Source organism: Octopus bimaculoides, chromosome 14, assembly GCF_001194135.2.
Source record: "Octopus bimaculoides isolate UCB-OBI-ISO-001 chromosome 14, ASM119413v2, whole genome shotgun sequence".
In the NCBI taxonomy this organism is placed as follows: domain Eukaryota; kingdom Metazoa; phylum Mollusca; class Cephalopoda; order Octopoda; family Octopodidae; genus Octopus; species Octopus bimaculoides.
In genome coordinates this window covers 16,635,112-16,654,731 of record NC_068994.1, presented here as the reverse complement: position 1 = coordinate 16,654,731, position 19,620 = coordinate 16,635,112, and the positions used below count along the sequence as shown (strand labels likewise).

The 19,620-nt window shown below is 37.2% G+C and overlaps 1 protein-coding gene across 1 annotated transcript; it reads right to left on the bottom strand.

The window, feature by feature from the left end:
- Positions 1 to 2,393: 2,393 nt before the first annotated feature.
- LOC106881666 (bifunctional phosphoribosylaminoimidazole carboxylase/phosphoribosylaminoimidazole succinocarboxamide synthetase) lies at positions 2,394 to 17,269 on the bottom strand. The gene is made up of 8 exons (XM_014932132.2): positions 17,121 to 17,269; positions 11,751 to 11,957; positions 9,358 to 9,536; positions 6,954 to 7,161; positions 5,530 to 5,699; positions 4,484 to 4,661; positions 3,757 to 3,915; positions 2,394 to 2,681 (listed from the first exon to the last, which is right to left on the bottom strand). The coding sequence occupies exons 1-8, from the start codon at positions 17,170 to 17,172 to the stop codon at positions 2,521 to 2,523; spliced, it is 1,314 nt and encodes a 437-aa protein (XP_014787618.1). The 5' UTR covers positions 17,173 to 17,269; the 3' UTR covers positions 2,394 to 2,520.
- Positions 17,270 to 19,620: the final 2,351 nt, after the last annotated feature.

The window sequence follows — 19,620 nt, the reverse complement described above, 5'->3', positions numbered from 1 at the left end:
GGCACATAAAAGACACCATTTCGAGCGTGGCCGTTTTTGTGCGGGTGACACGTAAAAGCACCCACTACACTGAGTGGTTGGCGTTAGGAAGGGCATCCAGCTGTAGAAACTGCCAAATTAGACTGGAGGCTGGTGTTGCCATCCAGTTTCACCAGTCCTCAGTCAAATCGTCCAACCCATGCTAGCATGGAAAGCGGACGTTAAACGACGACGATGATGATATCCATGTCCAACAATCAAACACTTAAGTGCCAATTTTGTCTATTTTCTTTTGCTTAACTATACACTTTATGTTAGAAACTGACAATTTGACAAGTCCCTTAACCCCTTGGGGGTCATTGGGGAGCTGCAGTCATGCATTGTATCTAAGGTGAGAAAGCCTGGCAGAGCCCATCCCTCTCCAGGCTAAACCCATTTTTACAGCTGAGTGGACTGGAGCAAAGTGAAATGAAGTGTTTTGCTCAAGAACACAATGGATCACCCAGCCTAGGGATCAAAATCAATCTTATGGTCATGAATGCAACACTAAGCAATGCACGTCCATGTGTCAGAAATCACTAAAGCTAAAGTACCTAATTTTTTTTCACTTTGACCACAAAATCTAAACATAGAAAACACATACTCAAGGTGTATATGATCTTTCAGTGAGTCAAAAGAATTTTGTCAGCCTGGAGCTATATTACAAGATACTTGCCTAAAGTGCCACAGGAGACTGCTTCCTAGCCACATGGTTTCAGGTTCAAACTTCTTGTCACACCTGCACCTATGCCAACTTATCACATGTAGTATTGTTTGAATAATGGTGAACTTATACATTACTAACCTGGAACCAAGTGGTTGGGAAGCAAACTTACCACACAAATTTTGGTTTTACTTCAGAGCATATTTAGCTGTCATAACAGATTAACATATTTTTTTCTGCTATTACATACTGCAACAATTTTTTCACACCAAGGTGAAAACAATTCATTGAAGAAAATACTATGTTGAAAATTGGCTTTATTACTCCATTTGCATATGCAAGAAAATATGACTTCTTAGATTTTTATTTTCACACTTCATACACATTATATGCAGTCTGAGGCAAGCGAAAGCGAAATCGGGATGGCACCTGTGCTCAGCGTCGCCTTTCTGGCACTTGTGCGAGTGGCACGTGAAAAAACATTCCAGCAAGGTCGTTGCCAGTGCTGCTGGACTGGCTCCTGTGCAGGTGGCATGTAAAAAACACCATTTGAGTGTGGCTGTTCCCAGTACCGCCTGACTGGCCTTTGTGCCAGTGGCACATAAAAGCACCCACTACACTCTCGGAGTGGTTGGCGTTAGGAAGGGCATCCAGCTGTAGAAACTCTGCCAAATCAAATTGGAGCCTGGTGTAGCCATCTGGTTTCACCAGTCCAACCATGCTAGCATGGAAAGCGGACGTTAAACGATGATGATGATGTCTGTACTATCCACAGAAAAGAAAAAAAAAAGCAGCCAGTGAAATAGCTTCTTTTAGAGTGTCCCACATTGTAACAGTAGCAATATTTACAATATAGTTATAAACAACAGCATTATTTCGGGGCATGGCCAATGCTGTCTTGTGATGTTGGTTTTGTACTCAAGTAGTCTGAGCTTTAATGTCTATCAACATCATTCCAAAAATAAAAGTATTATTGGAAGTTTTTGTATACTGTTCAAACAAAACAGCCTTGAAATTGCAATTTTTAATCAAGTTTCACAGGTTTGAAAACACTGATCCAGGTATTGTTGATTGAGTGTCACAAAATGAATGTCTCAAAAAAGCCATATTTACAGGTTCAAAGTAGACATACACGTATTCTTTTCACATCTATCAGTCCCATACTTGTTACCGGTAATAAATTTGAATACTACACGAGATACAGTTTGTGAGGAAGTATAATTTAATTGCGGAAGCATATAACTTAGTGGTTAGGCTGTCAGACTCAAGATTGGAATTTTGACTCCTGGACCAGGTGATGTGTAGTGTTTTTGAGCGAAACACTTAACCCTTGAGCATTTAATACAGCTGAAATATTCTACAGGTTTTATGTGAAAACCTGATCAGATCCAACCTCTCACACCTACCAAACAATGTCATTCTAAAAATATACAAACACACCATTGAAATTGTGAAGTTATAAGATAACGCACAAGCTATAGTAGAAGACACTTTCACAAGGTGGTATGTAGTGGTACTGAGCTCGGAACCATATGGTTGGGAAGTTAGCTTCTCACCACATATCCATGCCTGCACCTATATTTCATTTACCTGCATCACAACGAAAAAAAAGCAGTGTTTACAGATGTCAACAGAAGATATTACAGGGGAGTAAAACACTGAGGAGTTGATAGATTAGGACTGAAGGATAAATAATGAAAGTGACAGGTGGTAGAAAAAGAGATTGCTTTATTTCATCTTGAACAAAAGAGAAAATATTGATAGTGATATGAATTCAAAAACAATTTTTAAAAATTGTTTATAAGGGAAAATAGGTTTGTTCACAACCAAACACAAAATTAGCAAATACGACTGCTAATGTCAGACTTCTTTACTCCCAGCCAGTTCTTGAATGTCAACACTCGCATTTTAGCCCAAAGCCTCTCATTGGACAGTGCCAAAATCTGGGCAGCATGAATCGCTGCTGCTTCAGGGAAAATTACAGTAGCGCAACCAAGTCCTGCAAATTAAAATAAAGAAAAAAAAAAGGCATTCTTACATACTACTTATATATAAGGAGTGTGTTATGTCATCAGATAAACTGTCATAAGAGAGAATGTTTTTCATGTATTTTATATGACCCTAAACTAAATTATAGTGATGTCTAAATGTGAAATGAGGTGCAGACATGGATGTATGACTAACAAGTACATTTAGCAATGACAAGCTTTTAGGTTCAAATCCACAGTACAGTACCTTGGACAAGCATCAACTATGGCCTTGTCTGGCCATTGCTTTATTCGTGAAATTTGGGAGACAAAAACTATATATATAGAGTGTGATTTCTAATGTATAAAGTGTGATTTCTTTAACATTTATGCTTGCACAGCTTAGATGAAACTATATGAAGGCAGAGTTTCCAATGGTCAGATACCATTCTTGATGTCAACCTTCACCCCTAAGCAAGGAGATAATCCTTCAGTCTATCAAACAATGAAGAGTCCAGACATACTTTTGGAGAACTACAAAAACATAGCACTGACTGTATGAATGATGAGGCTTTTGTCTACAATCAGCACATGCACGTGAAAGCAAGGGCAAATACAAGTGCTCTCACACACAGGTATGTTCCAGTTTCCCCCCAACCAATTTCACCCACAAGGCATTGGTCAACTTCCAGCTATAGTAGAAGACATTAGCCAGCATATTCCACATGGGCCAAATTTCTATGTGGCTCCAAACCAATGCCGGAGTCATGCTTGTACACACACACATGCAAGTGCGTGTAGTGCACAAGTGTGTATGTGTGCATGTTGTGAAAATGGAAATTTGAGATTACAACAAGCCAGTGATATATGTAGTGTGCATACATTTAAGTTGATATTCCAGGGCTTCATTTGTCACTGTTAGTGAAGTGGTGATACATTTACTTTTGAAGAGCCATAGAATGAAGAATTCCTAACTTGGGAACAAGGCACACTTAATGAACCAAAGGATCAAACATTTTTCTCTAACGATGAAATAGTTTCAAAAATTATAATTGATTTATGTTGTTCAAGAAGTGTAAAAATAAACAGCAGGATAGAAAAAAATACCTGATGGTAATCTCAAAGATGACCAAAGATCCTCTTGCTCCCAGTTTGAAGAGAGGGGAGGGCAATTGATAACTGGCAAGTTAGTATTACCAGCCAACACAGGACCAAGCCCATTACTTCGACCAGCAACTGCTATTATCACAGTGGGAATACCTTCGCCTAAAAATTCAAAGGAAAAAAAAAAAAAAAAAAAAAAAAAAACGATAACATAAGCTTTAAATAAGCAGAATTCTTTTTGTTTTAGATTATAGAGCAGAAGTTCTCAACCATTTTTTATCTATTAACCCATTCAATTACTATTTTATTCTGGTGGACCCCCTTAGCCACTTGATGTTTAGAAACTAGTTTTATAGAAACTTCTTTGAAAATCCCTATTTTGTTTTCCACATTAACTTGTCTAGGTTGAACTATGTAAAATTAGAGAAAGAAGCCTAGTTGTTTCTTACGACACATACATCTATAGCAAAAGTTTTTAGGGCTCTTAAAATACCATTGTGGATAACTTATTATTTTGAGTGGACCCCAACCCCAACCCCACCAAATCTTATATGGACCACAGTTGAGAACTACTGTAATAGAATAAGAAGTATTAAAATACACACAAAATAAGGAAAGACAGTGAAAAAGGCTGACAGCAGGAGCTGAATGAGAGAAAGGAAACTAAGAAAATTAAAAGTTGACAAAAAAAAAAAAGGGGGGGAGGATGAGGATAAGAAGAGGCACTAACCTTCATATTCAGCAAGGAGTTTGAGAGTACTTTCAGTACATTTGTGAGCAGATGTTACACGCATTGAACAAGGAAGATGCAGTTTCTCTAAATAGGTTTGAATTTTTTGACAGAAAGCCATATCTGAAGCCGAACCCATGAATACCACGACCTGAGACACCTTCTTTGGCATTATTTCCTGGTAATCAAAGATAAAATATACAAAGTTTGAGAATAATTTAGTTACAGAATAGGGGGTAGTATCCACCACTTTTACAAGGGAAGGGCAACCATCATCTTCCAACATTGGCAATATGGTTGCTATTCAGTTTGAAATTTTGTGGGCAGAAGCTTTTAGTGTTAACCAGTGACTTCCAATGTGGAGCAGGGACGTGGGATCAAAAATATTTTCCTTTTTCTTTAGTGGGACATGGAATTGTAAATTTTTTTTACTTTTGCAGCAAACATACTACACCAATACACAGCCTAGCCAAAGCAATTCCTCCAGCCAAGCATACTGTGTGAAGACTGTTTGCTACAGGAGAAAGTAGGTTGGGAAACAGGTGCAAACCAAGAGGAGAATTACACTTGTAAGGAGACAGGATTGGACAAAGCAACAGTGATGTGTGTAATGAATCTCTTCATATCAAGAGTGAATCACACTCTTGCAATATCAGCAAGCATCACTCACAACCACGGACTTAATTTATGGTTAAGTTAATTCTCTCAACCAATCAGCTTTTAGCACTACGTTAACGTAGATACATTTTATTTACTGGGTTACTTTTTCTTAAAGGCCTGATCTAGAGATTTGTTGAAACTATCTTGTATATAAACTGGATGCAGGAAGGAGATATAGGGCCCTGCAAACCACATAGCAGGTTACCAATCCAGTGACAGTAGAGTAAAAAGAAAATACCATGCTGACAGTAAGTTTAACAACAACAGAGATGGTTGCTTTTTGGTCCATACAAAGTAACAAAGAACTGTGGTAAAATATGCCAGCAAGGAAAAAACAGAAAATTTTTTAAATGATTATATATATATAAACTATAAGGGACTCTTACCTTGACTTTTTCAGCTACCCACTGGAAATTTCTTTTAACAGTTTCCATGCCGTCTTTGGTGACTTCAGCCATGTCACGATAGACTTGTTTGTCAACCATCAAGCGTTTGTCTCCAGAAGGCCAAAGGCGCCACGAGTCACTGTCAATAATGTCAGCCAGTACAATATCACCTGAAACAGAATCAGAAAACCAGTTTTGTTTATGCTGATTGGAAGTGAGATAGTATCCATGGACATGACAGACACCCATTAACTGGAGGGGCAAGAGAGAAACAATTAGAGAAGGTGTTTAGTTTAAGGTTTGACAACATAAAGAATGAAATGAAAGAGTTTAAGTGGTGATAATATACAAAGTTTATTGGTTCAAAAGACTAACATCATTGGTGAGGCTTGTTTATTAGATAGACTTTTTCTGAAAAAGTCAGTTTCTTCTCTCTCCTACCTTGAGTTTACAAAGATGGTCATTGGCACCAAGCTTTCCCATTGACTAAACCATAAATTTTTTCTTTTTAAATACAATTCAGTTTCCTATTAACAGGAATGGGATTGTTTAAGCAAATCTGATTATTGATGACAGAATTCTTTTGTTTACACCAGCATAGAAAAGGGAGGTTAAATGCTGACAACGACAAAATAAAACAATGAGCAAAGCATCTGCCTTTCCTACCACTAATGACTAAACTGTGAAGTAAAAATGAAAAAGTTAGCCAAGCAGAATAAATCTACTTTGATTTTCTAATCTTATATTTTAGCTATGTCTAGAGCATTGCTCCACAACCTTATTATCTTGCAGATTCATAAATTTAATACTGAGATTGTTTATTTTTAGTACAGTAAGTGTGAAAAGCCAGATCTGGCTAGCTTGAATATAAATATTTGGGCTGGATATGACTAGTTTATATGTCAAAATTCTAAGTAGCAGAATGAAGTACATTAACGTTTCAATCACTATAGTTAAAAAAACAGGCATCATTTTTACATCACAAATAATGTAAAATACATGAAGAATGCAAAAAACAATGTAAGACCATTTTTGATTTTCTAATTGTCCCAATTCTGAAGGACATTTGGTTGCTACTTCTAGTAGGCTGAGCAACCATAGAGGTTCTCTAATAGTGGTGATAAAAGAGGGACGAGTTTACTCGATTTGAAGCAAGTCACTAGATTACAGGTAAGATACAGTATCAACCATCAGGAAAGTTGAAATTAATATAAAGGGAGATAACTAATTGTTCACTCAATCCATTCAGTGAAGTACTGTTTGTACCACTCCACTACAATAATAGTAATAGAAAACTTCACCCTCCACAGCCTCAAATCCAAACAACTGTGTTTCTATCGAAATTCTATCTCAACCAATGGTTTCTACAAAAAAAAAAAATTAAAAAAGATTCCATATAGTTAATCAAACCAATTTATTCTTACCAGTTCCAGCAGACACTCCAAATTCTATCTTCATATCAATGAGTGCACAGTTAGCACCAGTCCAAGCCTTTTCCAAAATTTCAAAAATAAGAACAGTCATCTTCTCCATGATGTCAACATCATCAGCACCAATAACTTTGTCACCACACTGAATTTTGGCAGAAATTATCTGTTCCCGGCTCCACTGAGGGTCATGATTGGCATCATCCTGCAGAGAATCAAAGAATAAAATGATCTCCCCAGTACAGATAGAAATTCTTGAGTTGATCAAGTTCAAAGAACTTTTTAAAACTTATAAAAATAGGGATTTCTCGTTTAGGTAAAAAAAAAAAATGCTAAAGGATTAAAGAGCCCCCTCCTACACACAAAAGAAATATTTACAATTGTAAAAAATATCAGAACATTAGATAAAAATATTTAAAAAAAGACCATTCCTTCTTTTAAACACTGGGCCAATAGATCCACCCAAGAAGGGTTAAGAAAATCTTGTCTAATCTACATAATTCAAAGCAGGTTTAGAAAAAGAAAAACCATTTCTAGTTAGCTTTTATGCTTCCTGCATCAAATATGCTGACACTAAGTTCTCCATTCTACCATTAACTCTTTAGTGTTTAAACCAGCTGAAAATTAATCTTCCTTATTTGTTCGAACCAGCCGAATCCAGCAATATCTGATTTCTCTTCAAAATCACCCAAAAAAAAAAAAATATTGAATTCTCATAGCTTTGAGATAATGTGAGATAATACAGTGAAAATTTTGAGACTTCTTGGTTTTTTTTCCCTCAATGTTTGAAGGGAAGTATATATCTTAGTTTTTAACAATATGGCGTCAGCAAATAGCAATCCAGACTTCAAAGGTTTTACTCTTCACAATGAACAAAATATAAATGAAAACAGCGATTTACCTTTAGACGAATCATATTGACAGTAATGAATTTTTGTTGAACAAGGAAGATTTTGATTAATGAAAATGATATTAAAAACATTACGGCAACATGGTTGAAGATTACTACATCAACCAGAATTCCCGATTTCACAGAAAAGACTAGTCTGCAATACAGTCTACCTCTTGATGCTCAACCAATGGACTATTATTTTCACCGAAAAGTTTTTTTAAACTGTTGCGGAGGAAACAAATGCTCAACGCATAATTTCTATTCATGGAAGACCCAATCCACTATGACAGCCAACTGATACTGTAGAAATTTGAGCTTTTGTTTTACTACAAACATTATGTTTGGTGTCAAAGCAGCTTTCTCAACTGTGAAACTACTGGAATGCTGATATAAGGTATGATGATCCATATATCCAGCATTATGTCTAACTACAGTCAATTCATATATTATGTAAAAAAAACCAACAACTCAGTTACATGAGGGCTTTTCTTCCAGAAAGCACAGAACTGGGAGAAAGCAAAATTAACTGAGGTGGATGTCAACAGAAAATATTGACTTTCATAAAGTGGAAAAAAATAAATGGAAGGAATAAAGTTTGCAGACTGTGTTTGCTGCAAAAAAGGAAAACTGCAAAAGGATATCAGGTCAAGACCTCATATACGTGTTCATTTTGCAAAGTGCCCTTCCTTTCATTTTATTACAAATAATGTGAAAGTGAGGAATACATATTAATTTTCAATGTTAATTTCACCTGTTAATGAGCTTTTTTTTTTTTAATAAAAGGATTCATTCTGTTATGTAGATGTTTTCATTAAATTGTATGAGAATACATAGCCATATTGGCTAGTAAAAGAGTTTCATATCTTATTTTCAATGAAAATGTTTGAATGAAATAGAGAAAGAATAAAATCTTGTACCGATTAGACCTGTATTTTAATTAATTCAAATTAATGTACCTCATCTTGAAAAGTGACAAAATTGTTGGCAGTTGATATCTGGGATAATTTTATTGTAACAAATTCAACAGGTAAAATGCATTAAGAATTTCAATTTATCTGCCCATAAAAGTCAGATTTAATCAGCAAAATCAGCTAAAATTACATAACTATAATCCACGGGTATATAAGCACCCACTGACAAAATTTCGAATCTGTATGTAAAAGATTAACAAAGTTACAAGCGAACAAATAAGCATTACATTTGATAGATTAATCTTAACATTAAAGGGTTAATCAATTCTTTAACCCTTTCGTATCAAATGTCATATCACATGGTTTTGAATTAGTCATGGATTATCTCATGATATTGTAGGATAGATGTGAGAAGCAGGATCCAGCTGGTTTGAATACAAAGAAGGTAGAATACATAAGTTGGATATGGCCAGTTTGAATACTGAGTGAAAGGGAGGAGTATGGTAGGGATCTGTTAATATTGAACCAGTAACAAGCAGGCCTTGACATCATTTATCTTTTATGACTTGAATAAAATGAAAGCAAAACAAGCATTAACCTTGTAAAACGTTTCCAATTTAACAGGAGAAAATCTATGCCCTTCTGTAACCCCTGGGTTACGCTTGAGGAAGGAACCTGTAGCCACACGTCGAGTAACCCACTCAATAGGTACCATGTAGCATCGGTGAGCGTGGAAAACATTGTCAGACCATTTACCAAGGAAGTGCGTTGGAATACCTGTAAGGAATTGGATATATATGCAAAATAGCAAAAATACAATATTTGTTAAATTTTGTAACAGTCAACCCCAATTCTCTGAGTTCTAACGAATGGCAAAGCAAAAAAATCAACAGATTGAAGACAAAAGTAAACAAAAGGAGTATCTTTAACTCTTTTGATACCAATTTGTCCAAGACTGACCCGTCTCATTCTATGATATAAACTTCCTGTCTTTAACCATTTTATTACCACATTTCTATTGAACTGCACCATCTTTATTTAAACTAATTTTGAAAATAATGAAGAATTTTACTAAAATACCTTGGTCATTACTAAGTTGGTAACTGGAACAAATCAATAAGGAACATTAATGGGGAAATTTTTAATTTAGATCACTTTATATAAAAAAAAGTTTGTATCAAAGAATCAGGGACAATTTGGGGTGAATTGGTATCAAAAGGGTTAATGATCTTCCATCAAAATTAAAGCTTTATTAGTAAAAAAATTATTTCATTAAATTTTTTTATGATTTTCAAAATCTAGCGAAACAAAAGCAGCATATTTCTACAGAAATAGGGAAAGAAAAGCATCAACTAAGAAATAACATAACCATTATATCTACAGGGCCAAAAGTAACTGACCTGCCACTTAAAACTGATGGTAATTCACATATCACTATCATGAGAATGGCCTTGAATCATTTCATTCCTAAACAGTTGTTTTCCTGCACCAAACAAATGTACAACCATCATAATACAATCATCCTCCACAAGTGTTGTGACAGTTATGCTTTACTGACAGGGACAAAACAAAAATGAAACATATTTGGAGTTGTCTTGTATCTTCTGACAAATGTCTTGTGAATCAAACTGGAAGTCTGTTGTGTATATATATTCATGTATGCATACGCACACTCCTTCAAATCCCATGCTAGTCTTGAATTAGGTCATTATAATGCAGTCATAGATATTAAGTCTGGTAGAGAAAAACAAATAATACAACCATTGTGCTCCTTAATCAGTGCTGATGTGGCGCTTATAAAGACACAAATCTGCAATGCACTATTGTTACAATAGGAAATAAACTTTCAATAACTCACTATGCAAGTTGACACCTCCGCCCCATTTCCTATGTGATTCAAGGAGGCCAGATAATGTAAAGCTGGACCTGTGGGCTGCTCTGAAGCATCCAAAGAGTTTTTATTCATCATCATCATCATTTAACGTCCGCTTTCCATGCTAGCATGGGCTGGACGATTTGACTGAAGATTGGTGAACCAGATGGCTGCACCAGGCTCCAATCTGATCTGGCAGAGTTTCTATAGCTGGAAGCCCTTCCTAACACCAACCACTCCGATAGTGTAGTGGGTGCTTTTATGTGCCACTGGCACAAAGGCCAGTCAGGCGGTACTGGGAACAGCCACACTCAAATGGTGTTTTTTTACATGCCACCTGCACAGGAGCCAGTCCAGCAGCACTGGCAACGACCTTGCTTGAATGTTTTTTCACGTACCACTCGCACAAGTGCCAGTAAGGCGACGCTGGTAACAATCACACTCAAATGGTGCTTCTTACGTGCCACTGGCATGGAAGCCAGACAGCTGCACTGGCAATGATCATGCTTGGATTGTGGTCTTAGCACTCTACTGGCACAGGTGCCAGTCATCGAATTTGATTCGATTTCGATTTCACTTGCCTCAACAGGTCTTCGCAAGCAGAGTTTAGTGTCCAATGAAGGAAAGGTACGCATAAGTGGGCTGGTTACACCCCTGGCATAGGCCATGGGTTATGGTCTCACTTGGCTTGCTGGGTCTTCTCACGCACAGCATATTTCCAAAGGTCTCGGTCACTAGTCATTGCCTTGGTGATGCCTAATGTTCGAAGGTCATGCTTCACCACCTCATCCCAGGTCTTCCTGGGTCATTTTTTTCTATAGACATTTTTTAGCAGAGCTAACTGAACTTAGTGATAACAATAACTACAAATGCCATGTTCGGAATGCTAGTCTACCAACCATTAAACTAATACAACAGATACTATCTGAGTATAGCAGATGATGCATCAGAGAACGATCTTACAATGGAAAGCAGATACAAATGTCAAAGCATCTCTACAGATATTTAGAACAAGTGTCCAAAACATCATAGGAGTAAAACGCTTTTATGAATCAACGTCCCCTGTTACTAAAACAGTGCATTAAAGAAACAAAAGCGAGAGAGTAAGACAAAGTTACCAGCATCATTGAGTATTTTCATGAGGGAAGAATTGGTGGAGTTTGAAATGACTGCTTTTCCTTCCATGTCATGAGCTCTTGCACCATCTCCACATGTGATTCTGTCTTTGGACTTTATGGCAACACACCCTTTGTAAGATGGCAGGTCATAGACAATTTTGGTTTTACCCTCAATAAGGACATCTCCAAGGGTCACATCTTTGCCAGCTGTATAAAGAGAAAAAGTACTGAAATACATCATAACATCAAAGAAAGACAGGCTAATCTCTATTCAGCAAATGTAACAGGAAATGCTGCATAATTATATACACACATAGCATAGGGCAGAAAAGAACGCTGAACAAATGTGGAGGTTCAATATAGAACTTCCACATTTGTTCAGCGTTCTTTTCTACAAATTTTTTTCAGAATCATAATAATCTTCGTATTTTTCTACGTATTTAGCAAGGAAAAAAAAAAAAGAAAAGAAAAAGAAAACCGAAAAAGTGAAAAATGAAGGAGGGTAGATTGAAACTTTGAAAATGCTGAAAATGCGATTTTTGAAAAATTTTATTTTTTCAGAATATATCCTCCATAACCAAAAACGTGGGATTCCGTAAACAAAAAAATTAATATATATCCATTTTCCCGAAAGTTATGACGTAAAAATCGGATCTTGTGAATTTTCCGAAAGTCCACCCCCCCAGGTTTCTTGGCGCAATTTTTTGTCATATCCGTTTTCTAACATAATTGTTAACACCCAGCAGGTCGTTTTTTTCTTGTTTTTGTGAACGGGTGAAGATCTTTATATTAACATGCGTGCATATGTGCAACATATGCTGCCCTATGACAGCAAGAGATTGACATTGAATGTGGTGAACCTGCAACAAAAACTAGAAAGAATTGCATCAGAAAGTGCAGAATGGTTCAAGTGAACAATACCTGTGAAAGGGAGACTGAAAAGGACTTGGGATGTATTGGTGAAAAATCATCTCCGAGGGAGCTAAGAGGACCTAGTCGACCCTTGATATACAGCATGAGAGAAGACCTGACCTCCAATGCAAACTTAGTGAAGTGCATGTTAATACTGCAATATTATAGATAGCAGCTTAGTTCATTCATACACGTATATATCATTATCATCGTTTTAACGTCCACTTTTTCATGCCTGCATGGGTCAGACGGAATTTTATAGAGGCAAATATTTCTACAGCCGGATGCCCTTCCTGATGTAAGATATTTCATCATGACCAGACAGGTTTTCATGGAAGACAAAGGACACCGCTTGTATGGCGATAACATTCGTTTAGAACTATATATAAACTAATATTCTTTTGTCATTTGATTGGAGCCATATTGGAGGACCGCATTGAAGGGCTTTTAGTCGAGCAAATCGACCCCAGGATTTATTTAAGCCTAGTACTTTATCAGTCTCTTTTGCCGAACCGCTAAGTTATGGGGACGTAAACACAAAGAACAGTTGTCAAGCAGTGATGGGGGACAAACACAGACAAATACATACACACATGTGTATACACACACAACGGGCTTCTTTCAGTTTCCGTCAACCAAATTCACTCACAAGGCTTTGGTCGGCCCAAGATGTCACGCAGTGAGACCGAACCTGGAACCATGCAGATGGGAAGCTTCTTACCACACAGCTTAGCATGCACCTTGTATATAATATTACACAAACGCACGCGCTTACATCTAAGCCGCTTTCAATTTGTACAGCTACCCCCTTGCATTTTCCCATTTTCTCTTCTATTCATTGTAGTATGCCACCCGTACAGACTGAATCTTCATAACCCCACCACTCATGATCATGCTGCTTGCTACTCTGTATTTTCTCCTCAAGCATGATACACTCACTAATGGGAAGAGATTACACATCTCTCACTATTCGATGAGCGCCCTATTTGCCGTCATGATATACTCTCCACCTCCAACATTTCCCGCCTCTCTCAGATTCATTTACATCCAACACTCATTCTAATATCGGTTTCAAATTTTGATACAAAGCCAGCAAAGTTTAGGAGAGGGGATAAGTCGGTTATATCGATCCCAGTGTTCAGTTGGTACTTATTATAACTTCGAAATAAAAGGCAAAGCCGACCTCAGCAGCATTTAAAGTCAGACGAAATAATGCAAAGCATTTTGCCCGGCATGCTAACTTTTCTCTCGGCTCGCCGCCTTCACTCTAGCTATTATTACTTCTTTCTCTATATCACTAACTGCCAGTCCCAATATTCTCCCTACTGCAGCTACAAAAAACAGGTAGTTCGTAATTGCTAATGTATCTTTACACGCTCCTTCTGCTCTATTTCCCATTTCTCCTCATCTTCCGTTAATGTACCCTCCCCTCAATCGTAGTTTATCAAGCACAATCACTCACTCTCTCTCCTACTCACTAATAGTCTGTTACCAAGAATGACCGGGGCAGGGCAACCTTACAAATACTGCGTTGCGGAGAAATAAGTGTCGAGACGACCTTTGGCAGGAGCGCGATTTTCTACTGCTGGTGTCAAGAAAAAGTCACTCAGTACACTGAAGTAAATAGCATGGGTACTGGAAAGTATAAAAACCATGCCAAATGCAAACAAACGAGAGAAGCCTGTCCCTAGGTCACGGCGAGAAGGAGTAGCAAAAACCAAGAACTGATTCGGACAGCGACAACCCGCCCGCGAAATTTTTTTCCCCACTAGAGTTCCGGACCCCATTTACATACAGTCAATTAGAGATCAACTATCAAACCGATTTATGAGCGCATAAGTGAGGGCGAATACGATAAGTTCTCTTGGTTAAGGAATGACCATGCTTCTTTTCTCTTCTGATAATGCTTGTTCTTGTTTCAACCATGGTTGCCTCTGCGTAGTTATTTGTGCTGCTGTTTCCTTTGTAAAACAGTAAGGGAAAAGGATTGCTAGCACATCAACCTCTACCCATATTTATCCCATCTACATCTTTACCATATGAGGCCTTAACAAAATCCGATAATAGGTATAGATGCAAATCTATCTAATTACTGGTCTCCTAAAATAAGTCATAACTTGGCGATCGGTCGACTTACAACACCATTCTTCGTATTGAGTTAACTTGACACGGTCAAGGCGAGCTCTGATTGCCTGTATGCAAATGAGTTCATTACTGGGACCTAGAGTTCTCGTGGGAAAAAATTTGGCGACCTGCCCAACCCATGCTAGCATAGCCGTAAAAGGAGGATTCAGAATTTATAAAAATCGAGCTTTAGACTGAAGAAACTGATGTAAATGTTACATTAAGTTCATCTTCATTGCCACTGTTATTTTTTAAAACTTTTACGAAGTAGGCATGGCTGTGTGGTTTAGTGCTACTGCATGACATCCTGAGCAAATGTCTGCTTCTAAAGCCTCGAGCCTATAAAAGCTTTGAGTGGATTTGATAGACGGAAATTGTTTTTGTGCCTGTGACAACCGGTGCTGGTTTGTTTACATCCCTAAAACATGGCAGTTCGTCCAAAAATGCCGATAGAATTACCAGACTTAAGTACTGATTTGTTCGACTAAAACCCTTCAATTTGATGTCCCTGCTTGGCCATAGCCCAATGATTGAAACAAGATAGTGACAAATACATTTTCTTCCTCTTATTTAAAAATCGGAGTTGTTCGTTTTCACATTCAATAAAAAAGCATAGTTCTAAAAGGATGTTAAGCTAAAGAAAGAAAAAGCCTGTTGAATACAATCTCTCAGCTTTACCTTGAAACAGACCCCTCCCTCTGAATATCACAAGTGAAGCATGTGCCCTGCACTGTAACCTGAAAGTGAAGCACGCATAAGGCGGCGGGCAAAGCTAAGCTTAAGAAAATTTATACGGACCAATGAATAGACAAACAAGGGAGGACAGAATTCCTATCTAAATAGTAATAATCCACAATTACAAAACGTTAAAAAATAGGGTCGGGTATTATAAATTAAATGTTTCCTCTCACATTTCAGTGGGAGTAATAACATCGCAGTAGTTAGATATAACAAACATGAAAATTTTATTACATATGTAACACGTATGTATGATATATGAATAATACACCACCACATTAAAATACACATTTTAAACAATAGTCATAATTCTTCCGTAATATAAGTTTGGAAGATCGCCATAAGGTTTTTACAAAACGACAAAGAAAAGAAAATACACACAAAAATTTATTTACCAAAAAGTTGTCAAAGAAGGCGATGTTAGCAATAAGTTATATCACACCCAGTGTGCACTTAATCCAAATCTAAGCAGCAAAAAAAGGGTTAGTGAAATTTGTGAAACTGGTGTTTAACTTGTAATATTTGCTTTGGAATTGCTGCATCCAACCAAGAGAATTGCTTTCAAATGTTCGTCAGTCAACCTCGTTCGATGTGCTGGCTTCACATTACTTCTTTCTAACCCCTGGCTTAAACGATTACTTTCTAAGAGGGGATAAAATGTGATGGTTAGGGTAATTATTGGCCATTGGTTTCCTTTTCTCGAAGTACAAAGATATTTTACGAGGAAAATATTATCAACCAAATGTTTCAAAATTAACATTTTTTTTTTAATAAATAAACAGTCCATACTGACATTTTACATCAGGAACAAAGAAGCCCTCAGATTTAAAAGCGAGACGAATAGCAGCAAAAGAAATGGTATATTCATTACTAAGTTTTAGTGTTTCATGTAGTGTTCCAGATAATTATAGTGGGGAAAGTAATGTTTTGCACAGTGAAACCTATTACAACAAAAGGTCGCTCGAAAGTACGCTTCGCAACCACGTGGTTCTACGTTTCATCGTACAGTGCGGTATCAGACACATATCTATCATAACACTCGGCGGACCGATGCCTTCAATGGAATTTAATAGTCGGAAACTGTGAAGAAGCTTGCTATGTACGTGTGTGTGTGTGTGTGTGTGTGTGTCTTATAAAGATCAATGCCACGTAATTAAGCGGGTCACAAAGAGGTCAATGAAATAAGTACTAGGGCTCATATGATTAATTTTTAGTAATTAGTGCCCAGGACTGCAGTAATAAAATAATATATATATATATAAACACGATATAGGGGCGGGTCATATGTAGAAACATGTGGGTACAAGGGATATATAAACTTGCCATTTTGTCTAAAATGTAGTAAACAAGTTATAAAAATTCAGAAGTAAACATTTCGGTGATAAAAAGATTAGTAACATTTCTCATATATGTATTACTAGCAATTATGTTGCCGAAAACTACGACCATAAGTTACCAGTTGTACTCGAGTAAACATATCGGGTGCTTTCACACACGTACATATATATTTAGGATAAACTTTTTTCATTACAAATAAATGTTACAGCAAAATTATAAATGTAAATTACAACAACAAAAAACTTCATGTTTAAATACCTTTAGGAGAGCCATCAGCATTATATAGATCGTGCACTAATTGACAAGCCATGCTGAATTCAAAACGTAAAAAGTAGCAGACACGTTGTAAGGAATCAACAAAAAGTTTCTGCTCTGAATAAGAAACAAATAATGGCGCGAAATAAATACCACGTGCTTATCACGTGACTTTACGCAAACTCCTATAACAGGATCATCCCAAAATTAAAGGGGAAAAAATTTCCTGCTTGTTCGTGTGAAGTGACTTTGATCAATAATAAAATTTAAAAAAAATTTAATGATCTATTGAAGAATATTTACATACGCGCTCTCTCTCTAACCTCTAACTTTTTTAGTAATCAACTAGCTCAAAAATCTTTGTTGACTGTATCTTTCATCTTTTACTGGTTCCAGTCGTTGGTCTACGGCCATGCTGGAGCACCGCCTTGTAGGGTTTTGGTCGAACGAATGACCCTAGAATTTTCTTTTAAACCTGGTACTTATTCTATCGATATTTTTAGCCGAACCGCTAAGTTATAGAACGTAAACAAACCTAGGTTGTGAAGCAGTGGTATAGGATACATACACACATACCTTCCTACCTACATACAAGGAGCGTACATTTCGGGTGTGCTACGTGTGTGCTGCACCCCATCGAAAATTCATTATAAATATTAACCTTTCTCATTAATTTAATCACAAATCTTAATAAAATAACTTTTGTTATACACTTGCTGGAAATTTGGTGGTGGGTGTCCGGAAATAACACTGCACACCTCAGCGCATTGTATCATAATATGGTGCCGGGCATATCGTCGGATAATGGGAGAATGGCAAAAAATTAATGGCGAAGGGGATGCGACAGCTGCCACAACACGGTCGCATGTTCGCTTTCATGGCGAGAAGTTGTACGTTCAAATTAATTTAAACTTCCTAAACTAAAACTAATTTTTTTTACAGTATTTTTTTCTTCTTACAATATCATCATATAACTTTGATCTTAATTTGTTTTGAAAACTAATAGTACCCTTTTAGAAGTCAGAAACAAAACTTAAGTGAGGTCGAATTCAGAAAGGTAGTGCATTAATATTTTGCTCAGTGGATTTTGTGATTTTCTTAGTTGTGTGCTTATTTAAAATGAGGTTATCGAACATTTTACGTCTCAAAGAAGAAAAATAGCACTTACATATAAGTAATTTAAGTAAGTAAAATTATATGGTTTCTTATTTTTCAGCGTGTGTGCTTAAGAAAATTATAGCTTGTTTTAGAATGCTTACAATTTATAGAGTACTAGCTTAAAAGTCGCACTCTGTACGGACTTTTAAGCTAACTCCTGCGTAGGTCTAATTGGGCTTGCGGCCCCAAACTATAGAGAACAATGATAATAAAGCATTTATTGGTACCCTAACAATATGGTATTACTTTAAATTCAGTTTAAATGAAAAGCTTGTTAGTTCTTAAAATTGAATAGAATGTGTGAGTATATATATATATATATATATATATATATATATAGGTACTACTAAAGCAGCGCGGACCCGAACGCGCAGTCGCGCGTCCGCGCTAGCTAGTCGTGAGTGGTCGATCCTAACCCTAACCCTATTCCTAACCCTAACCCTAAACACGTATTCATTTGCACACGCGGGTTAGGGTTAGGGTTAGGGACAGGGTCAGGGATAGGGTTAGGGTTAGGATCGACCACTCAAGACTAGCTAGCGCGGACGCGCGACTGCGCGTTCGGGTCCGCGCTGCTTTAGTAGTACCATATATATATATATACAAGTTCTTATTTTTCTCATCGTTTTACGTACAAGATGGTGATCCCTCTTTCTCGCATGCAATTGTAAAATTGTAGGCTGTCACATACTGACATCACTACATGGGCTATAGGAGAAGACACGCAGGGGTCCTGAATGCAGAAGCATGTGGTTGGGAAGTTCTTATCACACGGTCACGTTTATGCCCTTTTTAACTCTTAGCCCAAAAATCTTCCGTCATTTTTTTCTCTAACAGAAATATGCGAGTGTTGAATGCATAAGTATTATTATTAATTATTCCGGATCTTTTCTGTTTTGCTGCTCCTGTGGAAATTTTTGAAGTCTAATGAAGATTTAGTGTATTGATGTATTGGCAACCAAAGAGAAAAGATCTATTATTCCATATCATTTTAGGTTTTGTGCGTGTATATGTGTGCGAGTGTGTGTGTGTGTGTGCGCGCGCGCTAATTGGCAGCAGTTTGGATTTGTACTACCGAAGGCTGCTCTCTCGATTGGACCTGTGGGAAATATAAAGACACTTATAGGGACGCTAGGGGTTATATTAGTTTTCGAAAATTTCCAGGAAATGTTTCCTTTCAAGAGAGACCCTCGTACTGGTGGAGTACAGCCGCTGGGCGAGGTTGGGTGGGGCCCCTGGTGAATTGCTTCGGAGACTGTAATATTGGGTAGTCAGAACCTTGAGGTCTGACAAGGAAAAGCAGGTTCGTGGAATCTGCAAGGAGGTTGAGAGTCGTCTTTACACT